Source organism: Adiantum capillus-veneris, chromosome 28 (assembly GCF_014529385.1).
Source record: "Adiantum capillus-veneris isolate H3 chromosome 28, ASM1452938v2, whole genome shotgun sequence".
Classification (NCBI taxonomy): Eukaryota; Viridiplantae; Streptophyta; class Polypodiopsida; order Polypodiales; family Pteridaceae; genus Adiantum; species Adiantum capillus-veneris.
The window spans coordinates 11,245,420-11,273,177 of NC_140958.1; the positions used below are offsets into that span (position 1 = coordinate 11,245,420).

General features: G+C 46.3%; 1 protein-coding gene across 4 annotated transcripts in view; it reads right to left on the reverse strand.

The window, feature by feature from the left end:
- The window catches only part of LOC147420057 (uncharacterized), a 108,544-nt gene that overhangs the window by 63,383 nt on the left and 17,403 nt on the right, over positions 1 to 27,758 (reverse strand). For all 4 annotated transcript variants that reach the window (XR_015186910.1, XR_015186908.1, XR_015186909.1 and 1 more), the window contains exons 4-7: positions 7,444 to 7,514; positions 7,153 to 7,327; positions 6,632 to 7,039; positions 6,196 to 6,543 (exon numbers count right to left, since the gene is read on the reverse strand). Coding sequence is in view for 1 of the 4 variants with exons in the window: in XM_086503904.1 (XP_086360030.1) it covers positions 6,196 to 6,543; positions 6,632 to 7,039; positions 7,153 to 7,327; positions 7,444 to 7,446 (934 nt within the window). In the remaining 3 variants the exon portion in view is untranslated. The remainder of the gene's footprint in view (positions 1 to 6,195; positions 6,544 to 6,631; positions 7,040 to 7,152; positions 7,328 to 7,443; positions 7,515 to 27,758) is intronic.

Consider the following 27,758-nt stretch of genomic DNA (forward strand, 5'->3'; position numbering starts at 1 on the left):
CACCCACTTCATGTGTCTGTTGACCCTGTCAAGAGGAAACCTCTTCAGTCACATCATCTGGTCTGTCAGCCATAATTGCAATTCCCTGTGTCTGGTCTATGATCCCCTGTGTCTTCAAGCCCAAACTGACCAAGGCTCACTTCTATGGGAAAAAGTGATTTAATCCCGTCGATGGAACCATGAAACCGACCTGTTCAATCCAAAAAGGGCGGTAGACTATAAACTTAAACCTTATTTGCTTTCACCCATTTAATTTGTCGTCCACTTTACCTGTACTTTCAAGACACAACAAAGGGGAGAGGGATACAGGCTGCTAGATTGCACCTGTATGAGTAGACCGACACCAGATTAGCCCCTAACTTAGGCGCCCCTTTAGGTATTTCTTTATTGCTTAAAAGAGGGAATAAACGCTGTGGTTCCCTACAAGCTGCCCCGTACAAGCTCGGCTGAATTTCAACTGTTCCAGCCCGATTTCGGCAGCAAAACTATACTAGGACCCTTCACAGTCAATATTCCCACGCATTGAACGACTTTCCCGACGCATACGGGTACTTTGCAAAACCTGGCGAGAATCTGCAGCACGCTGAATTCTCTGTTTTCAGCCCCGAAAATGCGCCAGCTCACCTGTACAGCAGTCCCCTCGCGTCCCCGAACCTCCTGGGGGTATTAGGGACCGTTTAGGGCCAAAACCCTAAACCTGCAAAAATACACAGCAGGCTGTAATTTACTGTTTCGGGCTCCGTTTCATGTGCCGGTCGCATCCGTAGCAAGTCCTCGAGCTCCCGCACCTGTAGGGCTACTTGCCCTTTGAATCGGACAAGATTTCTGGCGTGAAACCTCTCCGAATTCACTTGTACCTGCGGGGGATTAGCTAGCCGCTAGCTAATCCAGTACCTGTGCAAGAGGCTCTTGCCTCGGCAATCGCGCATGAACCCACACAACTGTACATTGGTCAATTGAAAAGCCCACTAGAGGGGCATAACATACTGCCATAGGGGAAGGAGAGGGCAGTGCGTAGCGTGCAGGGCATCACTCCTGGCACCGCACTGTACATAGGAGGGAAAGCAAGCACTCCATAGCTCTTAACCTATGACAAAATCTGAAAATGAGCTCACAGCACGTTTTTGCCTTCTCTATAAGTAGTAAACTTGCCTCAGAGTGCCAAGTGTCACTCATTTGTGCATTTTCTCGCTTTAGACCCTCGGGTCTAAAAATATCTCACCTGCAGCCTCTGTTGACTTGGCCACAGAGTAACAAAATGATCCCCATGTCAAACTACACGTAATGACGCGAAGACATTTTCAGGTCCCAAAATAGCAGTTCCCTAAATTTTAGGAGATGCTGCCATTGTATCTTTCTAGGTCATCCGACCCCCTTTGTACACTGCAGCCACACCCAAAACTGAAATGTAGCCTCTGTAGCAAAGGATTCCACTTTGGCTAGTCAATGACCCCACTTTGGCTAACCATAGTCTTTGTCCAACCTTAGTGCTCTCTTGCCCTCAGGCCTGGACTCCCTCTGGACAGTTCCACACTAGCTATGCAATGCAGGGCAGTTAGATTTCCCGACGGGTTTTTCCAAAAAGTGAAAGTAAATAAATAATAAGAAAGAAATCAACAAAAAGGATAGATAGTAGTCACACGCTGGTGACACACACAACCAAGCAGAATAAAGGAAGAGGCTCTACCAAGTAGAGAAGGCAAAAGAGCCACCATGGAGCAGTGTGCCGGAAGAGACCATGCACGCATCTAGATGCCAAAGGATATCACATCTAGGAGAACATGTCTAAAAGAAGTGTGACGTGCCAAGAGGCAGGGGTCTATCATAGAGAGAACCAATGAAGGAGATGGATAGGGCAATCCCAAATAGAGAGACAACAGTCGAGGGAGAGCGAGGGAGGGTTATTGAGGGAGAAGTAGAAGTGGAAAACACAAGCCACGTCCACACAAGTACTTGTCCCAATCCAATCCCATGCATCTTCCGGAGGGCAAGAGATCCTTGAGGAGGGAAGATATGCAATGTCGAGGGAGATCCGTCCGTTGTGCCAAAACCTATATCTGAGTCCACATCTCAATGTTGAAGAAGCAGCAAACCTGAGAAGAGGATCTGAATAACCGCGCCAGATGAAATGCCAAATGACCGCGAAGTAGGGTGTAAGTGACGGGAGAGGCAAGAGAAACCCGAAGGGATGCTGAAGGGGCAAAGTAGAGGTGTTGTCCAAAACCTGAAAACACAGCAAAAGGGAGCTAGAAACACCGCAATAACGCAGGGGTTTGAGCAAAACGGAAGGTGATGGAATAACCGGATGCCGAGAGTGTAAGGTGAGGGCTGTAAATACACCAAAACAGGCTGAAAATCAGCAAGGTAGAAGTCGAAGAATCGCCGGTAAAGTCACGGGATTGATCAACTTCCAAGCGGGAAGACCAAGGGGCAAGGAGCGGGGCTCCGGCTGTCCAAGATCGGCAAGGTGTCCGTGGACAAGCTACACCACAGCAGGGTTCAGTCAGTCCAGTCAGTTTAGATTAGCAGTGATGTGGCACTTTTGTGAGTCTATTCGTAGACCGTGCATGCCCAGTCACTTAGCATAGATGCATATCCTCCGCTTGCACGCAGCATGATCTTCAGAATTCCCATCAGAATCCATTAGCATCAGTTAGGGGAATTTTCCAGTGCATTTAGCCTATTTTCCTATTTATTGGTTATTTTCACTTATTATTTTTAAGTGACTTTCCAACAAAAGTAGGTAGGGCTAAGTTAATATATAAGCAAACCCAAGTTAGCACTTTCTGGCAAAAGAGGCAGCAGGAGCTTCCCGCTCAACAGGCAACTTCTCAACAGTACCCCCCTCAGCATCAAGATCCATCGCCATACCTCCCACTTCCTTGGCGTTTTGACAGAGCATCAGCATCGCTTGAAGTCTTCCCCCTTCTGGCGATAGATTCCCTGCAGATCAGCCCATCCTCAGCATTTTTCCTGCGACCAACCATCAGCATCATTAGCGTTTTTGACATCAGCCTCATTAGCGTTTTTGGCAATCAGCAACCTCAGCGTTTTTGCTTTGCAAAGCCAGATCAGCCTCGCATGCACCAGATCCATCAGCGTTTTGGGATTGCAGATACAAATCAGCCTAGCGTTTTGTTTGGTGAAGGCCAAATTCAGCCAGCGTTTTGTGTTTTCAGCCCTAAGCCACTTCAAACCACAGGTTTTCAGCCATGACATAGTAGCAGATTCCCCCCAAGTTGGTTGCAGATGTTCCCCCATTTACAGCCATAAAAACGAAGCCAAAACAGTCATTTTCAGCCCCGAAAACAGTCCACAAATTCAGCCAAAGAAGATCTCAGATTTCAGCCATCAAGTCGTCGTCGTCATCGGCATAGTCCCATTGCATCAGTCCATCGCATTCGCATTGTACACCTTTGTGCAATCCAAGTAGACCACTCTCGCCGACGAGAGTGGGGCCTTCGGAGGAGGGTTTTACAACCTCTCGGTGTCGCATCTCTTCTCTCTCCTTCTCTCAGTCTCATTCACTTGCACGCACAATATCCACTCACTTTGTTCGTTATCATAGCACTCTCCATAAGACGGAAAGCTCTCTCTTTCCATAAGACGGAAAGCTCTCTCTTTCCATAAGAACTAAAAGGAACCTTGAGCAATAAAGATCACTAATCTTGAGAAAATACAACATTCATTCCGCTGCACCTTACAAAAACATTGGTCAATCTGCTGGCTGTCCTACTAGCAAAAACGCCAGTGCAACTGGCTGTTGTCCTGCCCAAAAACGCAAGAGCATAGGGCTGAAAAAAGCAGATCCTACTGGTTGAAAACGCTGGAGCAGATGATGGCCCTCCTACAACAAAAAACGCTAGGCCAGAGCTGGCTGAAAAACGCTGGTGCAAAGGAGGTGACAGGTGGTGGCGATGAGGCAGAGAGAGGGAGGGGCGCTAGCAATTGCAGAAGAAGATGCAGATCCACAAAACGCTAGGGCTGAAGCAAAAAACGCTTGTCCCAAAACGCTGATGAAGATGAAGCAATTCTTCGCGATGAAAATCTCCGCAGAGTCCTCCTAGGTGTAGACGATGGCTAATCCTCATGCCTAGAAGCTTTGATACCATAGTGTGCACCGGAAGGTGAGAGAGAGAAAGAGACAATGGCACGAGAGAGAGAGAGAGAGAGAGAGAGAGAGAGAGAGAGAGAGAGAGAGAGAGATGGTGGAAAGGCTGGCAGCCCAATAACTCCAGATGGCAACTCTACATGATTATGAGACAAGACAATGAGGGTGCCCCCCCTCCTATATATAGGAGAATAGGGGCTGGTCGGGCAATAATCCTCAATGTAGCCCAATGACCTAAAAATATGGCCCTCCAATATAAATGGGATAATATATGACCAAAACAGGTTTCAAGTGAGAAATGTGTTGAACAACCCTAAGTGTGTCTGAGATCCATGTCGAGCAGGTGTACGGGTGGCCAACCCACAACCAAGGGCCAGTGCACGTGATGTGTGTGAAGCTTGTAGACAGTGCGCGACACTACGAAGCATCTGGAGATGAAGAACCTAACACATATGAGGAGATTAGAGGCAGATATCCGACCTTGTTTGCAGCTCAGCCCACTCTACATCACATTTTTGAGTCCAGAGACCAGCGACAGTTCGGCCGCTTCCTCTTAGAGGCACAGCAGCATCGGACACCCTCCTCAAGGCAGCATCAGCTATGAGAGATGAGTGCCAGACACAGCTCACAAACTTTTTTCAGAGGACCATAGCAACACCACCACCTCGGACCATCCAGAGAGGAGTGACTCTACAGCAGGCAGAGGAAGTCCGAGCTCGCAAATGATGGTGCAACCAAAGTGTGTCGACCCTAGCAGAGGGCACAAGCAGTGATCTGCATGCTAACAGGTGCATGGAAGAGTGCTAAAGCAGATGGGGAGAACCTTGACAGGTAGATGAGAGTGGTGATGTATGCATAATGTGGTTTTTAATCCAAAAAAGCTTCAAAATGGTCAAGGTGGGGTGGCAAGTAAAGGGTGTCCAAAGTGCTAGTTTGTGGCTTGGAAATGTAGAGCTTGGAGTGCTGAAGGAGCTGGTCCAAACGACTCATCAAATGAATCCACGCTGTGCAAGATACGACGCTTTGGAGTTGAAGGTGTTTGCAGATGTGAGACGGACAAGGCAGGTGATGCCAGGTAGTCCGAGCAGGTTTCAGCGAATGGATGCGTAGTGCTTGAATTATGGAGCATGTTGGTCTTTTCAGATCACCATTTGGAGTCCTGGATGCCAAGTTATTTCCAAGTGAAGTTTTGTCGAGGGTCAGTTCTATGTCAATTTGGTCGTCTCGATCGGTGTGTCATCAAAGGTTTTCTAAGCCTCGTCATGGTTTGTATGCAAAGTATAAGGTGTATGAAGGCCACGGGAAGTGACTACCTGTCAATCGGATACCCTATCAATCAGATGCCTGGTCAATGAGATATGATTGGCTGAGGTTTGGATCAATTGGCGACCGAAATGGATCTGATGTTTTTTTGCCAAGTTGGGGCACTCGGTTCGAGGCCATGCAAGGTCGAAATGGAGGGAGGACCTCGTTTGGAAGGAGAGAGGAGAGCTCGGAGTGGAGCTCTCGGCAGTGGAGGAAGAGGAAGAAGCTTTTGGGCCTTTTTTTGCTCCGCTGAAGAGCGTCGAGCTGGGAGGTGCGGCCATGGTGTCGATGCAGAGCCTATTCTGACATGGTATCAGAGCCCTAGGTAACAGGATGCTCGGTATTGGCTGATCCGGTGCCGTTTTGGGCTTGATTGAGAGAGAAGAAGCTAGCTGTGTTTTTCTCCAGATTGGGGCTGATTTGGGTAGGTGGAGGATATGGACCCTCGCCTACAGTCCCCGTCTTTTACACTTGATTACCCCACCCGTTCTTCACCAAGAGAAACCCGATGGAAGTTTTAAAGATAACACAACAGCGTTGGATGAACTCCAATCGCTGTTGAGCCCCCTGCTTGGTTGGCCCTGCTGTTTCGACGCTTTATATGCAGCAAACCACTGAATCGTGTGTCTGTAGCGTGCAACACAAACAAGAAATTATTTGCTTCTGCACCATCCGATCTTGTTGTGATCAATGCTAGCCATGAGGCTACATGGAGCATCCTCTAGCCGCATTTAAGAAAAATGTTTTAGGCCAACCAAGTAAAGAAAGGTTTGAGATACCTGATGTAACAACTTCAAAGATGTAAGGGCTGTCTCGAATGTAGCCTAGACTCGGTTGTCCCAAAGACAAGTGCCAAGTACCAAGCATAATGGGGATAAATGTAGCATTCACAAGTCCACTTTCTTTATCATAATTCAGGCGAAACGATGTCAAGTAACTCGTGCTGTTTTCAGGAAGCTGGCCAAATGCATATTTAATTTGTGCTTCTGAAGCAGCTCCTGTCGTCTTATTCTTCAAATTGTTGTATTTGTCCTTAACAGGAAACATGAGGCTTGATAGTTCTCCCACTCCAAACTCATTTCCATTGGACCAGTATCCTGGCCCACTGTCTTTGATGGAGATATCACCTGAGTAATTGATAGATTGTTTTTTAATATTATCAATGTGTGACCATTCTGAGCATAAGAACCACTTGAAAGTACTACGATAGCTCACCTGCCTGAAACACAACACCTGTTGTTTTGTTCAAAAGGGATGTCGAACCATTGAGTTGTTTGGCATAGACTTTTAAAACATAGCTGGCAGTAAGATTGGCAAAGGGATTGTTTGCAGCACAAGAGATTAAATACATGTGTGAGATCCTCTTTACATCACATGAAGATCCCATCTTTTCACCATCAACATTTTCAATCTGTGCTTGGAATCGATTGGCAGGACCAGAAAAGTACTTGCACAATGGACAACCCTGTGGTTCACAAGCAGATTTGTAAATTTTTGTGCAAACAGTACCTTCACAGGCCATAACCATTGGAGCAAAGATAAGGTTCAATGCTTCCCCCCACTCCACAAACTGTATTTTGTTTGCATCAAAAATGGATGAGCATTTGGTGCTCACAGAATAATCTGCAAAGGAATAATCAAGTTCAAAAGCACTTCATGTTCTCCACAATACACAATTAAGATTGCAGATGGACTAAAACTGCTATTAGTTTTGGCTTCTACATGTCAAGCTTTACCTGTGGCTGAGGGAGCAGATGTCTTGGGTGGAGGTGGCATCTGTGCTGCAACCAATTGCATAAAGCTTGTGCTAAATAAAAGAACCGATACATAGTATACAACTATCTGCAACCATGGATAATTCAGCCAATTTGCACTCTTAACCATGATCAAGACTGCCCCTACAAGTGTCAGCTATGTGTCATTCATAAAATATGTCAGTAGATCCTCGTATTTTCATCCACAACAAAAACTAAATGGATTCTTAAATGTCTTGCTTCTACGCAGCAGAGGGGATCAAGGCAATGTACCATGAATAACCACAAATGAAACTAAGAAAATGAAGCTCCCACTAAATTGATATGACCAATAAGCACAAAGCCTGCAATAATTGAACAATCAAACACAATTGTAGCGGAAAAACTATGTCATGCTCTCTAATGTGGGTGCTCCTCAATGCAATCTACACATAAACCTCTCTGCATGGCACACAGCAAAACAGCTGAAAGACATATTAGCATAAACTGAAATGACATACAGTAAAGATATTAGAAGTAAACACAAAAGGATAGACTCCCAGCTCCACATGACAAGTGCTCACAAGGTACAATGGGTGTGTTGAGTCTCACAGTGTGCAGGGAAAGTGATGTGTGTATGACCAAACTGTAGACCAAAAGACTTCCTATCCAAGACTCGCACAAGACTAACCATATATATAACTGAGGCATATCACTCAAGACTACTAAGCAATATCTCTCAGAGACAGCTACACATATCTAGATTGCAGTGGGAAGTTGTAATATTTTTAGCTACGGCTACAAATAAATGAAAATGATTTTTGTACACACAGAATGAATTTATGAATTTATTGGTACCAATTATGAACGGGTAAATTTTCCGTTGCAATGTGCCATCTGAAAATTTATCCGTGTCCGAATAGTATGATAAGTAAAACAGTAGCCGGACGCAACGCAGAATAGTTCAGAACAAGCACATGAATAAGATGATGGCTCCACTTCGCTCTGAAAAGCTATAATTTAATAATTTTGCAATGGCCACCCAAGAAAGTGGCCGGCCGAACACAGTAGAAATATGACCCAGCGGGAGCCGTCAGACTGAGTCGAGAGAGATATGAAATTGGCAGAGTTATAAATGCTCCAGATTGGCTAAAAATCCGGGTTTTAACACTCATTTGTAAGTCTAAGGTTTAAAACCTCTAAAAAATGAGTGGTCGGGTCAGTATGAGAGCAATCAAATGTTTTTAACATTAAATTAAGATAAAAAACTCACTAACTAGCATAGGATTTAGAAAAACACAAGTGTTGGCAACTTGCAAACAACTCTCTCTCTCTCTCTCTCTCTCTCTCTCTCTCTCTCTCTCTCTCTCTCTCTCTCATACTACGCTTCCCCTCGTTGGAAGAGAAGAAGGAATTCTTGAGGAAGAGGCCTACTCTCAAAAAGAAAGGTATTTTCCTCGGTGATGACCTAACTCTCTCACAGCTCGCACATATGAGAGAGGTAATGCCAGAGATTACAACGGCAAGGAAGAAGGGAAAGATAGCCTTCTGCAGAGATGGACGGGTGGTGATTTTAGAGCGGCGTACTGCATGACGGTGCGAGACCTATGGGACCACAGTGAAGATGGCTACCTGGAAGTGTAATGGGTCTATGAGGTTGGACGTGGGCGCATTTGAGGAGAGTTTCAAAGACAAGGATATTGTGTTCTTCTCAGAGACTCATCAGGCCCCTGGACAGGTAATGCCACATGTGGTGGGATACAGATGGGAAACAGCTCACGGGACAAATGCAAGATCTAAGCATGGGAGTAGAGGTTCAGGAGGAGTAGCAATGCTATTCAGAGAGGAACTACAACCATTACTGCATATTGTACGAAGAGATGATCATGCTAGATATATGTGGGTGAGACTAAGACCTAACACAGGTCGATTCCTATATCTTGCCATATGTTACTTTCCTCCCAGTACATCAATGTATGCCACATCCAGAGGGCAGGCGCCTTTCTCTATCCTAGATGATGACATTTGGGAGTTTTCTAGGGATGGTGATATCATTCTCCTAGGGGACTTCAATGCCCGAACGGGCAACTCGCAGACAGTCTTCTACGACACTTCAGATGAGATGCTTAGAGAGCTGAATGTGGGTGAATTGGGGCTTGACAGATGCTTAGATGACAGAGAGCAAACGGAGTATGGGAGATACCTCATGGAAATGACGACTACACATGGATTAGCCATACTTAATGGCTTACATCGATTTCCTGGAGCAGCCGGTTTCACATGCTTTCCACATAGACATGGGGCCAGTACAGTGGATTATGTTATGACACAACCGAGCTTTATCCCCTGCATTCAGGATTTCACAGTGGGAGCCAGGCCAGTGGGCATAGCAGTAGACCATGCTCTCTTGACACTATCCGTTAAATTTCAGTATAGTACAACCCAGACATCAGGAGGCAGGTCACACACCCGCTATACATTTACTCTAGAGACTGATTTCGTTTATTCAGAGGAGATCTGGGACCGTCTATTGGAAGGCACGGCTGGCACAAATGGTACAGGCCTCTCAGTGGAGGAGTGCACCACACTACTTGACTGAGACATTGCACGGGGCTGCATCAATGGCATACCCACACACTCAGCCGGGCAAGAGACGACATTCTGGGAGCATGCCCCAGAATAGTTGGTATGATGAAGAATGCAAAGAGATGAGAGACCAGCTTCAGAGGGATCTTCTTTTAGGAGTCATCACTTACCGACAGTCTCGGATTGCTTTCCGACGCCTTGTGCGACGGAAGAAGCGAGCTTACCTAGCCCAAATGGAGCGAGACTTGTATCAGATGTTCTTGAGTAGGGACTCAGGAGAGGCATGGCGTCTCTTCCATGAGCACTCCCCTCCCTCAGTGATTACTTCACTTGAGGTGTGGGGCCAATATGCGACATCATTATATACGGTTCCTGGATAGGAACCCCTTCCAGACCCTACCAAGCCTTGCCCAGCTACGAGCACTTTCTTTACACCTGAGATGGTACAAAGGGCCATCGACAGAATGAAGACCAGGAAGGCATATGATCATGACGGTCTAGTATCGGAGCACTTTATACATGCCAGGGATATGCTGACGGAGGTTCTCGCAGTGTTGTTCAATCGTGCCATGTGTGAGGGATTACCTGAGACTTGGAGATTGTCTAATATTGTGCCCATCTTCAAGGCTGGTGACCCTACAGAGCCTGGGAACTACCGCACTATCATGGTTGGACACACATTGGCACGGTTGTATGCATCCATCCTGGAGCAACACTTGAGTAATTGGGCAGAGGGCGAGGGGGTACGACCAAAGGGTCAAGCCGGCTTCAGGAGGGGTTTCTCCACTCTTGATCATATTCTGACACTCAGGGCCATCATTGAGGAGGGCAGAGCACATGGGAGACGAATATATTGTAGCTTTGTGGACTTTCGTAAAGCATTTGACATGGTACCAAGAGCTCGATTGATGCGCAGACTACAGGAGATGGGGGTGCCCATAGAGGTGATTTGGGGGATTATGGCTTTGTACAGATCAGTGATGGGACGGGTACGCACTCCGGAAGGGGTATCTGATTTAGTTCACTCTACCATTGGAGTGAAACAGGGCTGCCCATTGTTTCCTACTCTATTTGGTATGTATGTTGATGAGGTGTCTGATTACATCGATAGAGAGGGTGACAGAGGTGCACAGCTGGCAGGGACGTGGATCCCATTGTTGCTATATGCTGATGATATTGTGTTAATATCTGACTCACCGGAAGGTATGCAACGACAGTTGGATGCACTACGCAATTTTGCAGAGGATAGTGGATTGTGTGTAAACCTAGGTAAAACCAAGGTTATGGTGTTTAACACCACACCGCAATGGGTCAGGAGATCAGTACCCACTTTCAAGTATGGTCAGGAGATTGTGGAGTATACAGATGCATACACTTACCTGGGGGTAGTCTTTACTGGGCGGAGATTTTCCTTGAGAAGAGCAGCAGAGACTAGACTAACTAGAGCTGGTGCGGCTCTAGGAGGAATGGAGAGGATGTGTTCACAGGTTCAGTTCCAGGAACCTAGGACAAAGTTATGGCTCTTTGATACTTTGGTTGCCTCTACTATGTTATATGGGGTGCAGGTTTGGGGACCTTCTATAGGCCAGGATGGGTGGAGGCGTATGGAGAAGCCCCTAGTATCTATGATCTCTCGGCTGATTAGAGCCAAGGTTTCTGTACCGCATGATATCATTCGAGCGGAATTAGCTGCCCCCCCTATGGAGATTGAGGCGCTCACAAGATCAGTCTCCTTTGTACACAGTCTGTGGGATACTACCAGAGACAGATATGCCAGGGTGGCTCTAGAGTCCTCCAGACAATTAGCTCTTAACGGGGACACATCATGCTGGTATGCTCAGATGGCATCATGGTTTCAGACACATGGTTTCACCATGGACAGGTTGCCTCCTTTTCAATACTCTCTTCAGGCACCCTTGAGGTCTATGACACGGGTAGAGATTAATAGACTCATCCGTCAGGATTTGATCCAGTTGGACACGAGGAGGACATGGATAGAGCTGTTACAAGAGTTGGGCACAAAGATGGCTTTCTATAGAGAGCATCTTCTCCACCTCACGGGGGATGGGTTTGTAATTCGACCTAGCTATATGGACACGCATCTTTCGCATGGTTTGCGTTGTGCCATTGGGCAGATACGCACGTCCTCACATCAGCTCAAGATTGAGACTGGCAGATTCAGAGGGACACCAGCAAATAACAGAATATGCCGCTTATGCCATCTAGAGCCAGAGACAGAAGTACATTACATATGTCATTGCACAGTGTACTATGAGATACGAGGTCGTTTTCACTGTCTATTCAGAGAAGGTTTTGAGCCTCTATCTAGGGTCATGAGTTATGAGGATCAAAGATGTCTTGGGCTTTATCTACTTGAGTTACACAAGCATAGAGAAACCTTACTGAGGAGAGGTGAAGAGAGACATCCCCAGAGACAGATCACAGATTTCTTTACACTAGATACTGTACACCCAGAAGAACAGACAAAGGAGCAACCAGCGACGGTGGAGAGGTCTACCCGCACTACTGGCATTCTCATAGACCGAGCATTGGAGCTAGGGAGATCTAGACGACCCCGAGGGAGGAGAGGAGCTACACAATTTCGAAGGAGGCTATGGCAAAGGATTCAAGCCATACTCTTTCGTCGTCCAGAGTGCAGATGAAGATGGATCTCTACTCCCCTCCCATATTGTCTTCACATTGTACTGCTTAGTTTAGGATCCCGCAGTATTTATATTTTGTTATCCTAGTTTAATTTATTTTGTTAATCTGACTTTGTATCAGATACACCGCATTGTAACTTTCTGGTCTCATAGGTCACTTTGGCCTTTTGAAGACGTTAATATAACATTTCATTTCTCTCTCTCTCTCTCTCTCTCTCTCTCTCTCTCTCTCTCTCTCTCTCTCTCTCTCTCTCTCTCTCTCTCTCTCTCTCTCATAGACCGAGCATTGGAGCTAGGGAGATCTAGACGACCCCGAGGGAGGAGAGGAGCTACACAATTTCGAAGGAGGCTATGGCAAAAGATTCAAGCCATACTCTTTCGTCGTCCAGAGTGCAGATGAAGATGGATCTCTACTCCCCTCCCATATTGTCTTCACATTGTACTGCTTAGTTTAGGATCCCGCAGTATTTATATTTTGTTATCCTAGTTTAATTTATTTTGTTAATCTGGCTTTGTATCAGATACACCGCATTGTAACTTTCTGGTCTCATAGGTCACTTTGGCCTTTTGAAGACGTTAATATAACATTTCATTTCTCTCTCTCTCTCTCTCTCTCTCTCTCTCTCTCTCTCTCTCTCTCTCTCTCTCTTTTTGCGCTCAGTCTCTCTCATTAGCCATCTCTTGCTTAGAGCTCATGTGAGAGCAGTGCAGAGCCTACACAACTTGCGGCGAAGGTGTAGGGCAGTCCATAGAGCTTGTGTACGTCCTCCAGAGAGAAGGTGCACTCAGATAAATGCAATATTGGCTGCTCACAAAATTTCAGCATTCTAACGAAGCCTAGAAGCAATTTTCAGCCAAGAAGCACTCGTGTGGGTACCTCCTACGGGAGGAGATAACAGCAGAAGCTTCTCCTGTGCAAAAAATTCATATACGAAGCAGACATAGCCGTTCTCAGCTACAGGTATGATGAATTTCAGCCAATAGTCTTATGAAACCATGCATCTTTATGCATCAGAAAAGTATTTGGTACATGAACAGTGAATTGTTCGGGTTTCCATGCTTGTAACAGTTCAGAAATTAATAAAAATCTCCTTCAAGGGGGGGGACAAAACATCTTCTGGTCCCTAGTGCTGTGTCAATTTTCAGCATTGTTTTTCTCAATTTTATGTTGTGCAGAATTCCACGTGAAATAGTAAATTAGTTTTGAAATATTAAGTGTCGCGCTTCCATTTCTGTGACAATGGTATCAAAGCAAGGTCCTCTCGTTTCCTTTCTTAAGGAGAGAGGCAAAAAAATATCCATCATGACAAGACTACCATGCAGAAAATTCTCGTAGGAAGCAGACATAGCCGTTCTCGGCTACAGGCATGATGAACTTCAGCCAATAGGCTTAGAGAACCATGCATCTTTATGCATGAGAATCGTATTTGAGATATGAAGAGTGAATTTTGTTTTGGGTTCATGTGTGAATTCTGTTTCGGGTTCACGTCTTTGTAACAGTTCAGAAATTAATAAAAATCTCCTTCAAGGGGGGGACTAGCCCATCTTCTAGTCCCTAGTGCTGTGTCAATTTTCTCCATTGTTTTTCTCAATTTTATGTCATGCAAAACTCTACCTGAAATAGTAAGTTAGTTTTACAATATTTAAGTTCACACTTTCGTTTCTGTGATAGAAATGGAATGGCAACAATGTCCACTTGGCCACTACTCCTTTGTGTCCCGCCAAGTGCCTCTATACCATCAAACCCCCTAGTCCTTCAGTCAAGTGTCCGCCCAAGAGTAAACCCAGATCAATTGTAATTGTCTGTCCAATGCATGTGACATTGTAGCCCGGCTACAACAACAAATTGAAAAAAGTTATAGTCCTATGGCAGTGAAGTAAGGGAGAGAGAGAGAGAGAGAGAGAGAGAGAGAGAGGTTTTTTAACACTATCTAGAGGCCAAACTCGGCCTATGAGACATAACAATTTTGGCTAACACTATAAATAAATAAAAAAGATTTTTGTGCACACGCAATAACTATGAATTGATTGATACCAATTGATTTAATAAAAGACACGTAAGTTTTTCCAGTGTGATTTGCCATCTAGGATATGTACCAACATCTGGGTAGTACGATAAGTAGAATAGTAGCCAGATGCAGGGCAAAACACGTCAGAACAAGCATTTGAATAAAATGGTGTCCCTAGTTAACAAAGACCGTATTTATTGTCACGTGACACATCTAACCCTATGTGTCCGTGGACAAGCTACAGCATGACCAGGGTTTAGTTCAGTCAAGTCAGTCTAGAATAGGAAGTGATCTGGCACTTTTGTGAGTCTGTTTGTAGACCATGCATGTCTAGACACTTAGATTAGATGCATATCCTCTGGTTGCACACAAAATGATCATCAGCATTACCATCAAAAACCATCAGAATCCATCAGGAGCATTTTCCAGTGCATTAGACCTATTTTTCCTATTTTTGACAATTTTCACTTATTTATTAAGTGACTTTTGTTGCGAACTAGGTAGGGCAATTTTGCTAAGAGAATATATAAGCAAACCTAGTGCTAGGCTTATCTGGCAGAAGGAGGAAGGAGAGCAACAGGCACCCAGTGCAGCAGGCCCTCTCGAGCACCTTCTCAAGCAAGATTCCCCCAAAGAACCCCTAGCGTTTTCAGCTCTAGACCATCAGCGTTTTCAGCCCTAAACCTCAGCGTTTTCACCAGTGACTTCCCAGCGTTTTCAGCCTAGCAGTTCAGCGATTTCCAGCCTGCTGCCATAGCGTCTTTACAACCAGCAAGTCAGCGTTTCTAGGCATTGCAGCCAGCGTTTTTATAGACAGCGTGACCAGCGTTTTGAAGGACAGCATGACCAGCGTTTTGTACCCGCAAGGCAGTGAGTTGCAGCAGCAGAACTCAGCGTGTTAGTAGCAGTAGAATTCAGCAGAAGACCCATCAAATTCAGTAGCAGAAGAACATCCCAGAAGGTAGTGTTTTTCATCCGTAGTCGTCGCCATCCTCGTCGTCGCCATCATCTCCAAGTTTAGATCCACCTTGCATCATAGTCTAACGTTTTACATTAGCATCTTGTACCAGATTGTGCAATCAATAGTAGAACACTCTCACCGCCGAGAGTGGGGCCCTTGGAGGAGGGTTTGACAACTTTCCGGTGTCGTATTCTTCTCTCTTTATCTCTCAGTCTCATGCACCTTCATTCACAGTGTCTATTCATTTTGTTTGTGCCCATTGCACTCTCTCATTAAAGAACGGAAGGCTCTCCCTTCCCTAAGTAAAAGGAACCTTGAGCACAGTTCGGAGCACTCATCTTGAGCAAAGTTCAACATTCACTTCCGCTGCACCTTAAATTGGTGTCAGAGCTTTGGCAGTGTTTTGTATCACTCAAGGAAAGAACCACAGAATTTCTTTTGTGTGTTGCGGTCGCACGTAACCCAAGTCCTCTTGGGCGTGTCGATTCCTATTCGTGTTTTTGAAGAGTGACAGGAAACCAAGAAAGAAGGGTTTGTCCAGCCTCCCCTTGTGCCTCTTTTGACTCATTGAGAGCGAACCGTGCACTTAGCGGCCGTCCAATCGACATGAGGTGGGAAAAAGCAACCTTGGTGTGAGCGCAAGGCCGCTAAGGGGTGCGCCCGCGGAAAAGAGCAGAACTCGGGTGAAGAGAGGATCCTTCTCTAACACGGACTGCAAGCGAAAGAAGAACCTCAAGAACTCAAGAACCTCAAGAACATCAAGAACCCCAAGACCCTCAAGAACCTCAACAGCCTCAAGACCCCCAAGAACCCAAGAACCCAAGACTTCAGTGGATGGTCATCACTCGAAGCGAAATGATACTTCGCTTGGAGGTGATGAGCATGAGAGAGGCGAAGAAGAATTTTCCCCACCAGGAGGTTTTTCCGACCCTCCTTCCCCATCTACGCCACGGATTGTACCAAATCCTATAGAGGCTTTGGTCACGTCAATGATGGACATGATGGCACAACAAGAAGCGAACCGCGTTGCCTTGGAGCGCGAGCACGAAGCACGCAAAGAAAGACGAGCCGGCCTTGGAGGCCAATCGTGAGGCACAGAGAAAATTACGCATGCAAGAATTGGTTTGACAGGTTCTCACCTCGAAGTCCGAGCCAGCCAAAGATGTTGGTAGTTCCTCAAGTGCTGTAAGCCGAGATTCGGACTCCAATAACCCATTCACAAAGAAGATCCAGTTCAGTAAGTATGATGGTAAGATGGATGCTAAGGTTATTTATTCTTGGTTGCATCAATTTAATGCTTATTTTGCGACAACTAAGAAGACAAGAAATAGCAAGGTTTTGACGGCAGCTATGTACCTTGCCGGTGATGCCATAAATTGGTACCACGCATGGCAAGAGGCACAGTTGGCCGTTCACCTAGAGGAAGCCAATGAATTCACGCCCCTTTCTTTCAATTGGGCCAACTTCCAAGACAAGCTCAAGGCGCGGTTTATGCCCCCACAGTACCTAGCACGGTTAAAAGATGATAGGCACAGTCTCAAGCAAAATGGTATGCCAGTTATGTTTTTCTCTAGTCGTGTTTTGCAGCTCGGCACCCAGTTACGCAAATCGGATGATGAGCGCAAAGAGGCTTTCATTTTCGGGTTGGACGACTATATCAGGTTTGATGTCGAAGTCCTCGACCCAATCGATCTCAACAAGGCGGTAGCGTTTGCGCTCGCACAGGAGATGAAGCACAACAAGGAAAAGCCTAAGGAAAGCAAGACTTCAACAAGTACCTCTCAGACTTCTCAGAACGGTAAGAACGGTAAGACTGGTAAGAACGGTAACTCTTCCAACCAATCTTCCAATAGTCTCTCAGAAAAGAACTCTCCAAGTGAACCTAAGCAAAAGGCTAACACAATTGCTAAACCTAAGCTCACTCCAAATGAAAAGGTAGAACAAGGAATTTTAGGAGGATACATCACGTCCGAAGAGCAAAGCACTTATTCTAAGGAAGGTCGTTGTTTTCATTGTCACATCAAGGGTCACATAAAAGAACATGTCCTAAGCTTGAATCGAATGAATCTAAAGAACCCACAGGACCCACTTCCTCTGTCAATGCAATATATGAGAACACGAGTGTGACCCAAGTCTCTCATGATCCTCCCATTGATGAGTCTCTCATTAAGTGTTATGGTCATGTGTATGGTCAACGTTTTGTCATATTGTTTGACCCAGGCAGTGTGCATGATTTGATTAGTGACTCTCTTGTCGAAAGAGCCCGCTTGGAGGTTCGCAAGACATCTCCTTTCGAGTTGTCTGGCTTCTCTCCCGGTATAAACTCTCTCATCACGCAAGAGTGCCTTGATGTTTTATTCACTGTTCAACAAGTGTCCTTCCGCAGAAAATTTGTAGTCTCTCCTCTTTCAGGATGTGATATGCTTTTGGGCATTCGATGGTTTGCTGAGCATAACCCTCTCATTGATTGGGTGGAAAATACGTTCATTTTCAATGCCAAAAGTGACTCTCCCCTTGTCATTCGTGGAGAGCAAGTTGTTCATTCTTCGTCTCTCATTTCTAATGTGCAGGCGAAGATTGACAGGATTCAGGAGAAGGAGACTCTCTCAGTCTCGTCTTCTCCACAGCAAGACACACATGATTTGGATGATAATGATAAGCATGATGAATTGCATGACAATGATAAGCATGATGATGAGTATAATGATTTGCATGATCAAGATGTGATTTCTCACAAGCATGATGATAAGCATGATCAAGATGAGATTTCTCACGAGCATGATAATTTGTATGACCATGATGTGATTGTTCACAAGGATGATGGTTTGGTTGATACTTTTTCTAGTGAAGCTAACCTCATTGCAGATTCGATCAATCACGAAGAACCGATCTTGGCTTTCGAGTCAAGGTCCACAAAACCCCCACAGGAAGATTCGATAGATTCCGAAGATCCGATCTTGGCTCTCGAGCCTAGGTCCAAAGAACCCTCACAGAAAGTATTATGTGTTCGCATGATTAGTCAGCACGCATTGTTCCAGTGTTTCATTCGTGATCGTTTCCTGTATTTTAGTCAGCATCCTTATGTGATCCCTTTTCCTACGCATGACAGATTATACGTTGAGCACGATTCACTCATAAATGAGCACGGATGTATGCAGATTTCTCATGAAAAGCTGAAAAGTATGCATTCAAGGAAGTCACATTCAGTGTCTCGTCCTTGGCACGACACAGTCGTAGAAAGAGCACAAGAAGGATTGAGCATCAAGCATCGGCATTTCCATTATGATTTTCCACAGTTGATTGATTTAGATCAGAAAGACAAGATTCGATCTCATTGTTTGCATGTGTTTGATGAACGGTTTGGCACTCCGTCTCTATGTTCATCTACATTGCATACACAGTCTTTTGGAAAGACTATAATTTTTCCAGTGACTTTACAGGGAATGGGTATGTTCATGGTTTTGTGTTGGAAGTGGTTTCAGGAATTTTCCTCCTCGGAGATTCTTGAAGGTGGCCCTACGTCCATAGAAGAAGTGGAAGCATTGAAGGAGACTCCGATGACTTTGTCGCTTTCGGCGCAGCCCAAAGAAGCAAGCGTTGCGGACCTTTATGAAGTTCAAGTATCGCATGACCCACACATCAGAGTGGGCCAGCCAAGAGTCCTTCCCAAGATTCATCCAGACACTGTTGGCGATCTCCCTCGACGCCATACAGTTCGGTACCAGTACCTCACTTCGAAAAGGAGGGGATGTTACGTGACACATCTAACCCTATGTGTCCGTGGACAAGCTACAGCATGACCAGGGTTCAATTCAATCAAGTCAGTCTAGAATAGGAAGTGATCTGGCACTTTTGTGAGTCTGTTCGTAGACCGTGCATGTCTAGACACTTAGATTAGATGCATATCCTCTATTTGCACACAGCATGATCATCAGCATTACCATCAGAAACCATCAGAATCCATCAGGAGCATTTTACAATCCATTAGACCAGTTCCCAACAAAAGTCACTTAATAAATAAGTGAAAAATGATAAAAATAGGGAAAATAAGGTAAGGCAATTTCGTTGAGAGAATATATAAGCAAACCAATGCTAGGCTTATCTTGCAGGAGGAGGAAGGAGAGCAACAGGCACCCAGTACAGCAGGCCCTCTGGAGCACCTTCTCAAGCAAGATTCCCCCAAAGAACCCCTGGCGTTTTCAGCTCTAGACCATCAGCGTTTTCAGCCCTAAACCTCACCATTTTCACCAGTGACTTCCCAGCGTTTTCAGCCTAGCAGTTCAGTGATTTCTAGCCTGCTGCCATGGCGTTTTTACAACCAACAAGTCAGCGTTTCTAGGGATTGCAACCAGCGTTTTCAAAGGCAGCAAGGGCAGCGTTTTTAGAGACAGCATGACCAGCATTTTGTACCCGCAAGGCAGTGCGTTGCAGCAGCAGAACTCAGCGTGTTAGTAGCAGTAGAATTCAGCAGAAGACCCATCAAATTCAGTAGAAGAAGAACATCCCAAAAGGTAGTGTTTTTCAGCCGTCGTCGTCGCCGTCGTCTCCAAGTTTAGATCCACCTTGCATCATAGTCTCACGACTTACATCAGCATCTTGTACCAGATTGTGCAATCAATAGTACACCACTCTCACCGCCGAGAGTGGGGCCCTTGGAGGAGGGTTTGACAACTTTCCGGTATCGTATTCTTCTCTCTCTCTCTCTCTCTCAGTCTCATGCACCTTCATTCACAGTGTCTATTCACTTTGTTTGTGTCCATTGCACTCTCTCATTAAGAACGGAAGGCTCTCCCTTCCCTAAGTAAAAAGGAACCTTGAGCACAGCTCGGAGCACTCATCTTAAGCAAAGTTCAACATTCACTTCCGCTGCACCTTACATTTATTATTTTTGGCCACCCGTGAAAAATTACTGTTTCGACAAAAAATCCATGAAGTCTTGAAAGGAGCAAACGAATTGGGTTTGGATGGTGTAGGAACATGAAGGTAAAATGTGCTCCAGATTGGCCACAAACTAAGCCTTTATCATTGGTTTTTAAGCTTAATTAAGGTATAAAACCTTTTAAAATAAATGGCCAAACCAATGTGAAATTGTGCAAAGCTTATAAACATTAAAATAAGCCTTAAAAACTCACAACCCTGTGTGGGGAATTTTCCTACATGAAGAAAGAAGCAACGTGGCCCCGTTCCACCCTCCACCTCAGCTTCACCACCGACAGCCCCTCCTCTTCCAGTGCCACCGATAGCGCCCCCCCCCCCCCCCCCCTCCGCCTCCCCTATTCCCCCCGTTGCCGCTCCCTCCCCTCCCATTCCACCCACTAGCCCCCCTGCTTCCTCATCCTCTCCTGCTCCTGCCCCACAGCCGGCTCAGAGGGCAAGACCTTCATCGTCTACTAGGAGGTCTCTTGGGTAGCGCTTTTTCCACGAGCCGCCTGACGAGAGAGGAGCACACTTTCTTGCGGACCCCCCTGCTGGTGCAGACGTCTCCCTTTGGCGCAGTCCCTCGAGGATTGACGAGTTTCGACATCCGTCGCCGATGGGACTTCTTCGTCTACGACTTCACATGTTACCTCCACGACTCTTCACCAGACTTTGAAGCGGCTTGCTTCAAAGTCCATGTACTGTTTCTTGCAACTAGAGGGATAGAGGCCCTCGACACAGAGGTTGGTTTCCCTTTTCATCTGTGTGGCAGGGACCAATCTAAGTGGACTCTGGACTCCGTGATGGACTAGCTTCAAGCTCACGCTCTTGAGTTCTCTCACCACACGGGAGACTTGGGGGTTACAGATTTGGTACAGACTGTGGACGCTGGCCAAGTTCTTGGTGACACCTCCGGACACAGCAGGATGTAGATACATTGTGGTACACATTTTTGCTAACACGCAAAGCCCACCATGCTATGTATATATACATGAGGACTCCTGGAGAGGAGGTAGCCCTACGAATGGCACGCTCTTCTTGGGCCTGGGTTGGACAGTCTTTACAGTCACGCCTATCTCAAGTGTCGCTCGGATGCGGATTACTTCCCATCCAAGTCAGCCTCAAAGATAGCGAGGTTAGCTGTTGTTGCAGCATCATTTTTCTCTCACCGACTCCATGAGGATTGTCTCATGGAATGTGCAGGGATTAGGAGGACCCCAGTTTGAGCGCCAACGGGGTTGGTTACGCCAGGAGCTTCAGCGATGCCTTGTGGGTGGTGAGATTGATATTCTTAGGCTTCAGGACCATCATCTTTGTGAGAGCCGCATTAGACGATGTAATCAGATTTTGCGAGGTCGCTATGAGACATTTTGGTCAGCAGCATATGGACCTGGTGGTATCGAGGAAGGGGTATGTATGACTATTGCAGACTCATGGGAGCATGCCATTGTGGGTAGAGGTATTATTGTGCCAGGTAGGGCTCAGTGGTGGATTACTATGCAGGTTCATGGTTGCCTCATGGGCTTCTTAAACATATATGCGCCCAATGTGGCAAGTGCACGAGCAGAGTTTTGGTCTCATATTGTAGTCTCTGCCACATGCAAAACTGTCACGTGACACATCCCAACCCTATGTGTCTGTGGACAAGCTACACCACAGCAGGGTTCAGTCAGTTCAGTCAAGTCTAGATTAGCAGTGATCTGGCACTTTTGTGAGTCTATTCGTAGACCATGCATGCCCAGTCACTTAGCATAGATGCATATCCTCCGGTTGCACACAGCATGATCATCGGAATTCCCATCAGAATCCATTTGCATCAGTTAGGGAAATTTTCCAGTGCATTTAGCCTATTTTCCTATTTATTGGGATTTTCACTTATTATTTTTAAGTGACTTTCCTACAAAAGTAGGTAGGGCAATTTTGCTAAGTTTCTATATAAGCAAACCCAAGTTAGCACTAAATGGCAGAAGAGGCAGCAGGAGCTTCCCGCTCAACAGGCAACTTCTCAGCAGTACCCCCCTCAGCATCAAGATCCATCGCCATCCAAGGCCATCCTTGGCGTTTTTCCCGCGACCAACCACCTTCAGGCCTTAGCGTTTTCAGCATTCCCTAGCGCTATGCACATCAGCAGTTCCAGCGTTTTCATACATCAGCAGATCAGCGTTTTTGACATCAGCCATTAGCGTTTTTATTCCCAGCAGGCCAGCGTTTTTGCAAGGACTAGATCCAGCCAGCGTTTTTAACTTTCATCCCTTATCGCATCAGATCCACAGCATTTCTAGCCCTACGACACAGTAGCAGATCAGCCCAAGAAGGTTGCCGATGCTCCCCCATTTTCAGCCATCAAAACGCAGCCAAAACAGCCATTTTCAGCCACCAAGAAGACCATGAAAATCAGCAGATAAAAGTCCAAGATTTCAGTCATCGTCGTCGTCGTCATCGGCATAGACCAAGTTGCATAGTCCATTGCATACGCATTGTACACCTTTGTGCGATCAAAGAATAGACCACTCTCGCCGACGAGAGTGGGGCCTTCGGAGGAGGGTTTTACAACCTCTCGGTGTCGTATCTCTTCTCTCTCCTTCTCTCAGTCTCATTCATTTGCATGCACAATCCACTCACTTTGTTCGTGACCACAGCACTCTACAAGACGGAAAGCTCTCTCTTTCCCTAAAGAACTAAAAGGAACCTTGAGCAATAAAGATCACTAATCTTGAGAAAAAAACAACATTCATTCCGCTGCACCTAACAAAAACAGTGGTGTGTTGGGGGACACTTCAACATGCTAGAGGACCCCTCTGGCAGGATTGGAGGTAGCCTTGCTATTGTACACAGGGCTGAGTTGGCAACTTGAGAGCGTCTATGTATGAATTTGCGGGTTTCTAATGTTTGGCAGCATACGGGCTTTGTGAGGTCCCCCGGATAGCTTGTCCCTCTCTCGCTCTCACCACAGAGTAGGAGGAGTGAATCCATCTCTGCTAGATCGCTTCTACGCTAGTGACCACTTCTGCGACATAGGTGGATCTGTTTTGCATTCTAGCAGAGACTACTTTTTTTGACCATGCACCAGTGATCCTCACTGTGATAGACAGACAGAGGAGGGGAAGCACGATGCTACCCATCCCTAAGAGGATCTTGCTGGATCCAAAGCTTAGAGAGCGAGTGGTGGCACTTTGGACAGAGAGTTTGGACACGCAGGACTCCCTTGCTGGTAGAGTGGCCTCTGGACTTGCTGAGCTTAGCCGCTTCTTCCTCCAGGAGTCTACAGGTCGCTTGGCTGTAGCCAGGGAGGAGGAGAAGCGTCTCCAACAGGGCATTGTTTCCTTGTAGAGGATGCAAGAGCATCACCCAGACAGTCCTTGGTTGGGGGAGCAGATGCAGCAGGCTCGATAGGAGCTGGCTAGCGTTGAGGAGAGACGTCATGAGATTGCCTTCCATCGGCGGCATCTCAATGAACCTAGGTTGGTGACAAGAGTTACTGGGGATTTCTTTAAGACGGTGGGTCCCCGCCTTGCGCACACCAGTGTCGGCCAGTTGAGGAGACCCAACGGGACAGTTGCTTCAAAGCCTGAGGATATGCGTGCAGTTGCTACTGACTTTTACCGAGATTTGTTGTCAGCTGAGCCACGCTCAGAGCGTCAAGATGCATGCAAGGAGCAGGTTTGGGCACAGATGCTCTGCCTTGTTACTGAGGAGATGCGTCAAAGACTAGAGCTTCCCCTCCAGTTAGAGCAGCTCCATGAGGCCCACAGAGCACTCCCTCGAGGTAGCTATTCAGGGGAGGATGATTTGACTCCCAGTTTCTTCTTGGAGTATTGGGACTTGCTTGGTTCATATCTTTGCAGCGCATTTCAGTACATCTTGCACACTCGAGAAATGCCTGATAGCAATAGTAAGGGCTTGATTTACCTTATTCTCAAGGAGGGAGGCTCCTTGGATGTGATTCGACAGTGGCGACCCATCACCATCCTCAACTCAGCTTACAAAATTCTAGCAAAGGCTTTGAGCTCGAGGATTCAACCACTACTAAAGAGTAATATACATGGGACCCAGACAGGTTTAGTCAAGAAGCATAGTATCCTTGACAACATCATCACTTTTTGGGAGGCGTCTTCCCTCGCGTGCCTCCGAGGAGAGGATCTGGTGATACTTCTTCTCTATTTTGAGAAGGCTTACAACAGAGTTGACTGGGACTTCTTGGAGGGCTCTCTACGCAGGATGGGTTCTCAGATGCTTGGATTAGAGGTGTGTCAACTCTCTACAGGCGTCCGCATAGTCAGGTACTCTTGGCAGAGGGAAGAGGAGAGCGCTTCATGCTCATACATTTGGTCAGACAGAGTTGCCCTCTAGCCCCCTTCCTGTTTCTGTTCCATGCTAAGGCGGTGAGCAGATTTTTGACTTCATAGCAGAGGTTGGCTTCAGTGGTTTGGAGCTTCCTATTAGGGGAGACGAGCTACTAGACGTTGAGTTTGCCGACGACTCAGCCTTGTACTTGGAGGGCCATAAGGCCAATCTGCACAGGTGTGAGCATGCTCTTGAGGTGTTTTGTTGTGCATCAAGCGCACTGATCAACTGGAGGAAGACAGTAGCTTTATGGGTTGGAAGTGCTCCTACGCCTGATTGGTCGCCAGGTGAGCGTTTCAACTGGATTCCCTCAGGGACTGCACTTCGCTATCTGGGTTGTCAAGTTGGCATGGACTTGTCCCCTGAACAGCAGACTGCTCCCCTCCTCCTGTCCATTAGGAGGCAATTGCTGCATTGGAGTTCGATACAGCTCTCTTTAGCAGGTAGAGTTATAGTGGCCAACCAGCTGTTGTTGGCTACTATGTGGTACATTACGTCTTGTTGGATCTTCTCGAGCTCCTGTATCAGCCGTTGGAGAGGCTGATCAGGAATTTTCTTTGGTCAGGACACAACACCCAGCTCGTGTTACAAACTACTAACGTGTCAAGCCACTGAAGAACGGAGCCAACTTGTAGATCTCGACCGAGGGGCCTAAACCCTAAGAAGAAACAGCAAAAGATGTTTTACCAACTTATAAAGTCTTGCCGAGTGGCCTATTTTTAAAGAAGAGCTCTCACCAAGTTCCAACCAATGAAATAGATCCAGGCCAAGGGGCCTAAAACCTAGAACAAGAAGAAGAAACAGAAGGAATCCCCGACCAACTCACAAATCAACAGCCGAGGGGCCTAAAAACCCTAAAAGAAAACTTGTTTAACGCACTCGGAAGAGGCCGAAACGAAGTCAAACAAGTTTATAACCTCAAAATATGACGATGTGGCACCTGTACGAACATACCGGAATTCGCGGCGGAGTTTAGGGAAATCCCAAAATTTTGAAAAATTGTTTCTTTGGGGTCGGATTTTATATTTGATGCTTTTAGGCTTTGGGCCTTTAAATATGTCACGTGCACATCTAACCCTATGTGTACATGGACAAGCTACTTCATGACAAGGGTTGGGTTCACTTTAGTCAGTCTAGAATAGGAAGTGATCTGGCACTTTTGTGAGTCTGTTCGCAGACCGTGCATGTCCAGACACTTAGATTAGATGCATATCCTCTGGTTGCACACAGCATGACCATCAGATTTCAGTCAAAACCCATCAGGAGCATTTTTACAGTGCATAGAATCTATTTTCCCTATTTTGACATTTTTCACTTATTATTTTTTAATTGACTTTTGTTGGGAACTAGGTAGGGCAAATTCGATAAGCTTGTATATATGAAACCCTAGCGCTAGCACTTTTGGCAGAAGAGGCAACAGGAGCACCTTTGCTCAACAGGCACCTTCTCAACAGAACCCCCAAGACCAACCTAGCGTTTTTGCCAAGCAGAGACCTAGCATTTTCATCCACAGCAGAAGCCAGCATTTTTGCACTACAGGAGCCGTTTTTGCACTACAGGAGCCTGGCGACAGCAGAAGACAAATCAGCCATAGCCTTTTGCATTTGCAGAACAAACCGGCAGCAGCAAGATAACAGATTTCCACAGCAAGACTCATTTTCAGCCCTAGCGTTTTTGCATCAGCCTGATACCTCAACGTTTTTGCAGATCTTCGCGATAGAATCAACGGTAGACTCAGCGTTTTCAGTTTTCAGCCTTCAGACTCCGCAATAGAATGTCCGAACCTCGCAGATCTCACCTTCCTGTAGTAGATCCTCGCGGCACGGTTAGATCCCGCGGAGTTTGCAGATTTAGCCCGAAAAACACAAATTGCAGCATCTGCATTTTCAGCGCGTCGTCGTCGCCATCAACATCGTCATCGACATAGAGTCAGAATTCAGCAAATAAAGATTTGCAGATTTCAGCCATTGGCATTTTCAGATTTCAGCCCGTCTCGCCGTCGTCCTCATCGTCGTCGACATGGTCGGCAAGTCCAAGCATTGTAGAGATTTGTGCAATCATTAGTAAACCGCTCTCGCCATAGAGAGTGGAGCCTTCGGAGGAGGGTTTGACAACATTCTGGTGTCGTATTCTCTTCTCTCTCTATCTCTCAGTCTCAGCACATTCATTCACAGTGTTCATCACTTTGTTTGTGTCCACTGCACTCTCTCAGTAAAGGAACGGAAGGCTCTCCCTTCCGTAAGTAAAAGGAACCTTGAGCACAGTTCGGAGCATGCATCTTGAGCAAAGTTCAACATTCACTTCCGCTGCACCTTACATTGGTATCAGAGCTTTGGCAGTGTTCTGTATCACTCAAGGAAAGAACCACAAGAACCATAGAATTTTTTTTGCTTGTTGCAGTCGCACATAACCCAAGTCCTCTTGGGTGTGTCGATTCCTAATCGTGTTTTTGAAGAGTGACAGGGAACCCAAGAAAGAAGGGCTTTTCCAACCTCCCCTTGTGCCTCTTTTCGCTCATTGAGAGCGGACCGTGCACTTAGCGGCCGGCCAATCAACGTGAGGTGGGAAAAAGCAACCTTGGTGTGAGTGCAAGGCCGCCAAGGGGTGCGCCCATAGGGAAGAGTATAGCTCGGGTGAAGAGAAGATCCTTCTCTAACATAGATTGCAAGCGAAAGAAGAACTTCAAGACCCTCAAGAACCCCAAGAACCTCAAGAACGTCAAGAACCCAAGACCCGCAAGAACCCAAGTTCCTCGTGAACATAAGAACCCAAGACTTCAGCGGATGGTCATCACCCGAAGCGGAATGGATGCTTTGCATGAAGGTGATGAGCATGGAGTTTGCAAAGAAGAATTTTCCCCACCAGGAGGTTTTTCCGACCCTCCCCCTTTCCCATCTACGCCAAGGACTACACTAACTCCTATGGAGGAGTTGGAGCAGATGTTTATGGACAGCAAGTTAGAATGCGAAGCAAGGAAGTTAGAACTCGAAGAAAGAAAGGCAGCTCTTGCGTGTGAGCATGAGCAAGCGCACTTGGCGGCCGAAGAAAGAAAGACAGCAATTGATCGTAAGTACCAAGAAGGAATAGAAGCCATAGCACGTGAACGCGAAGAAAGAAGGGCAGCCATAG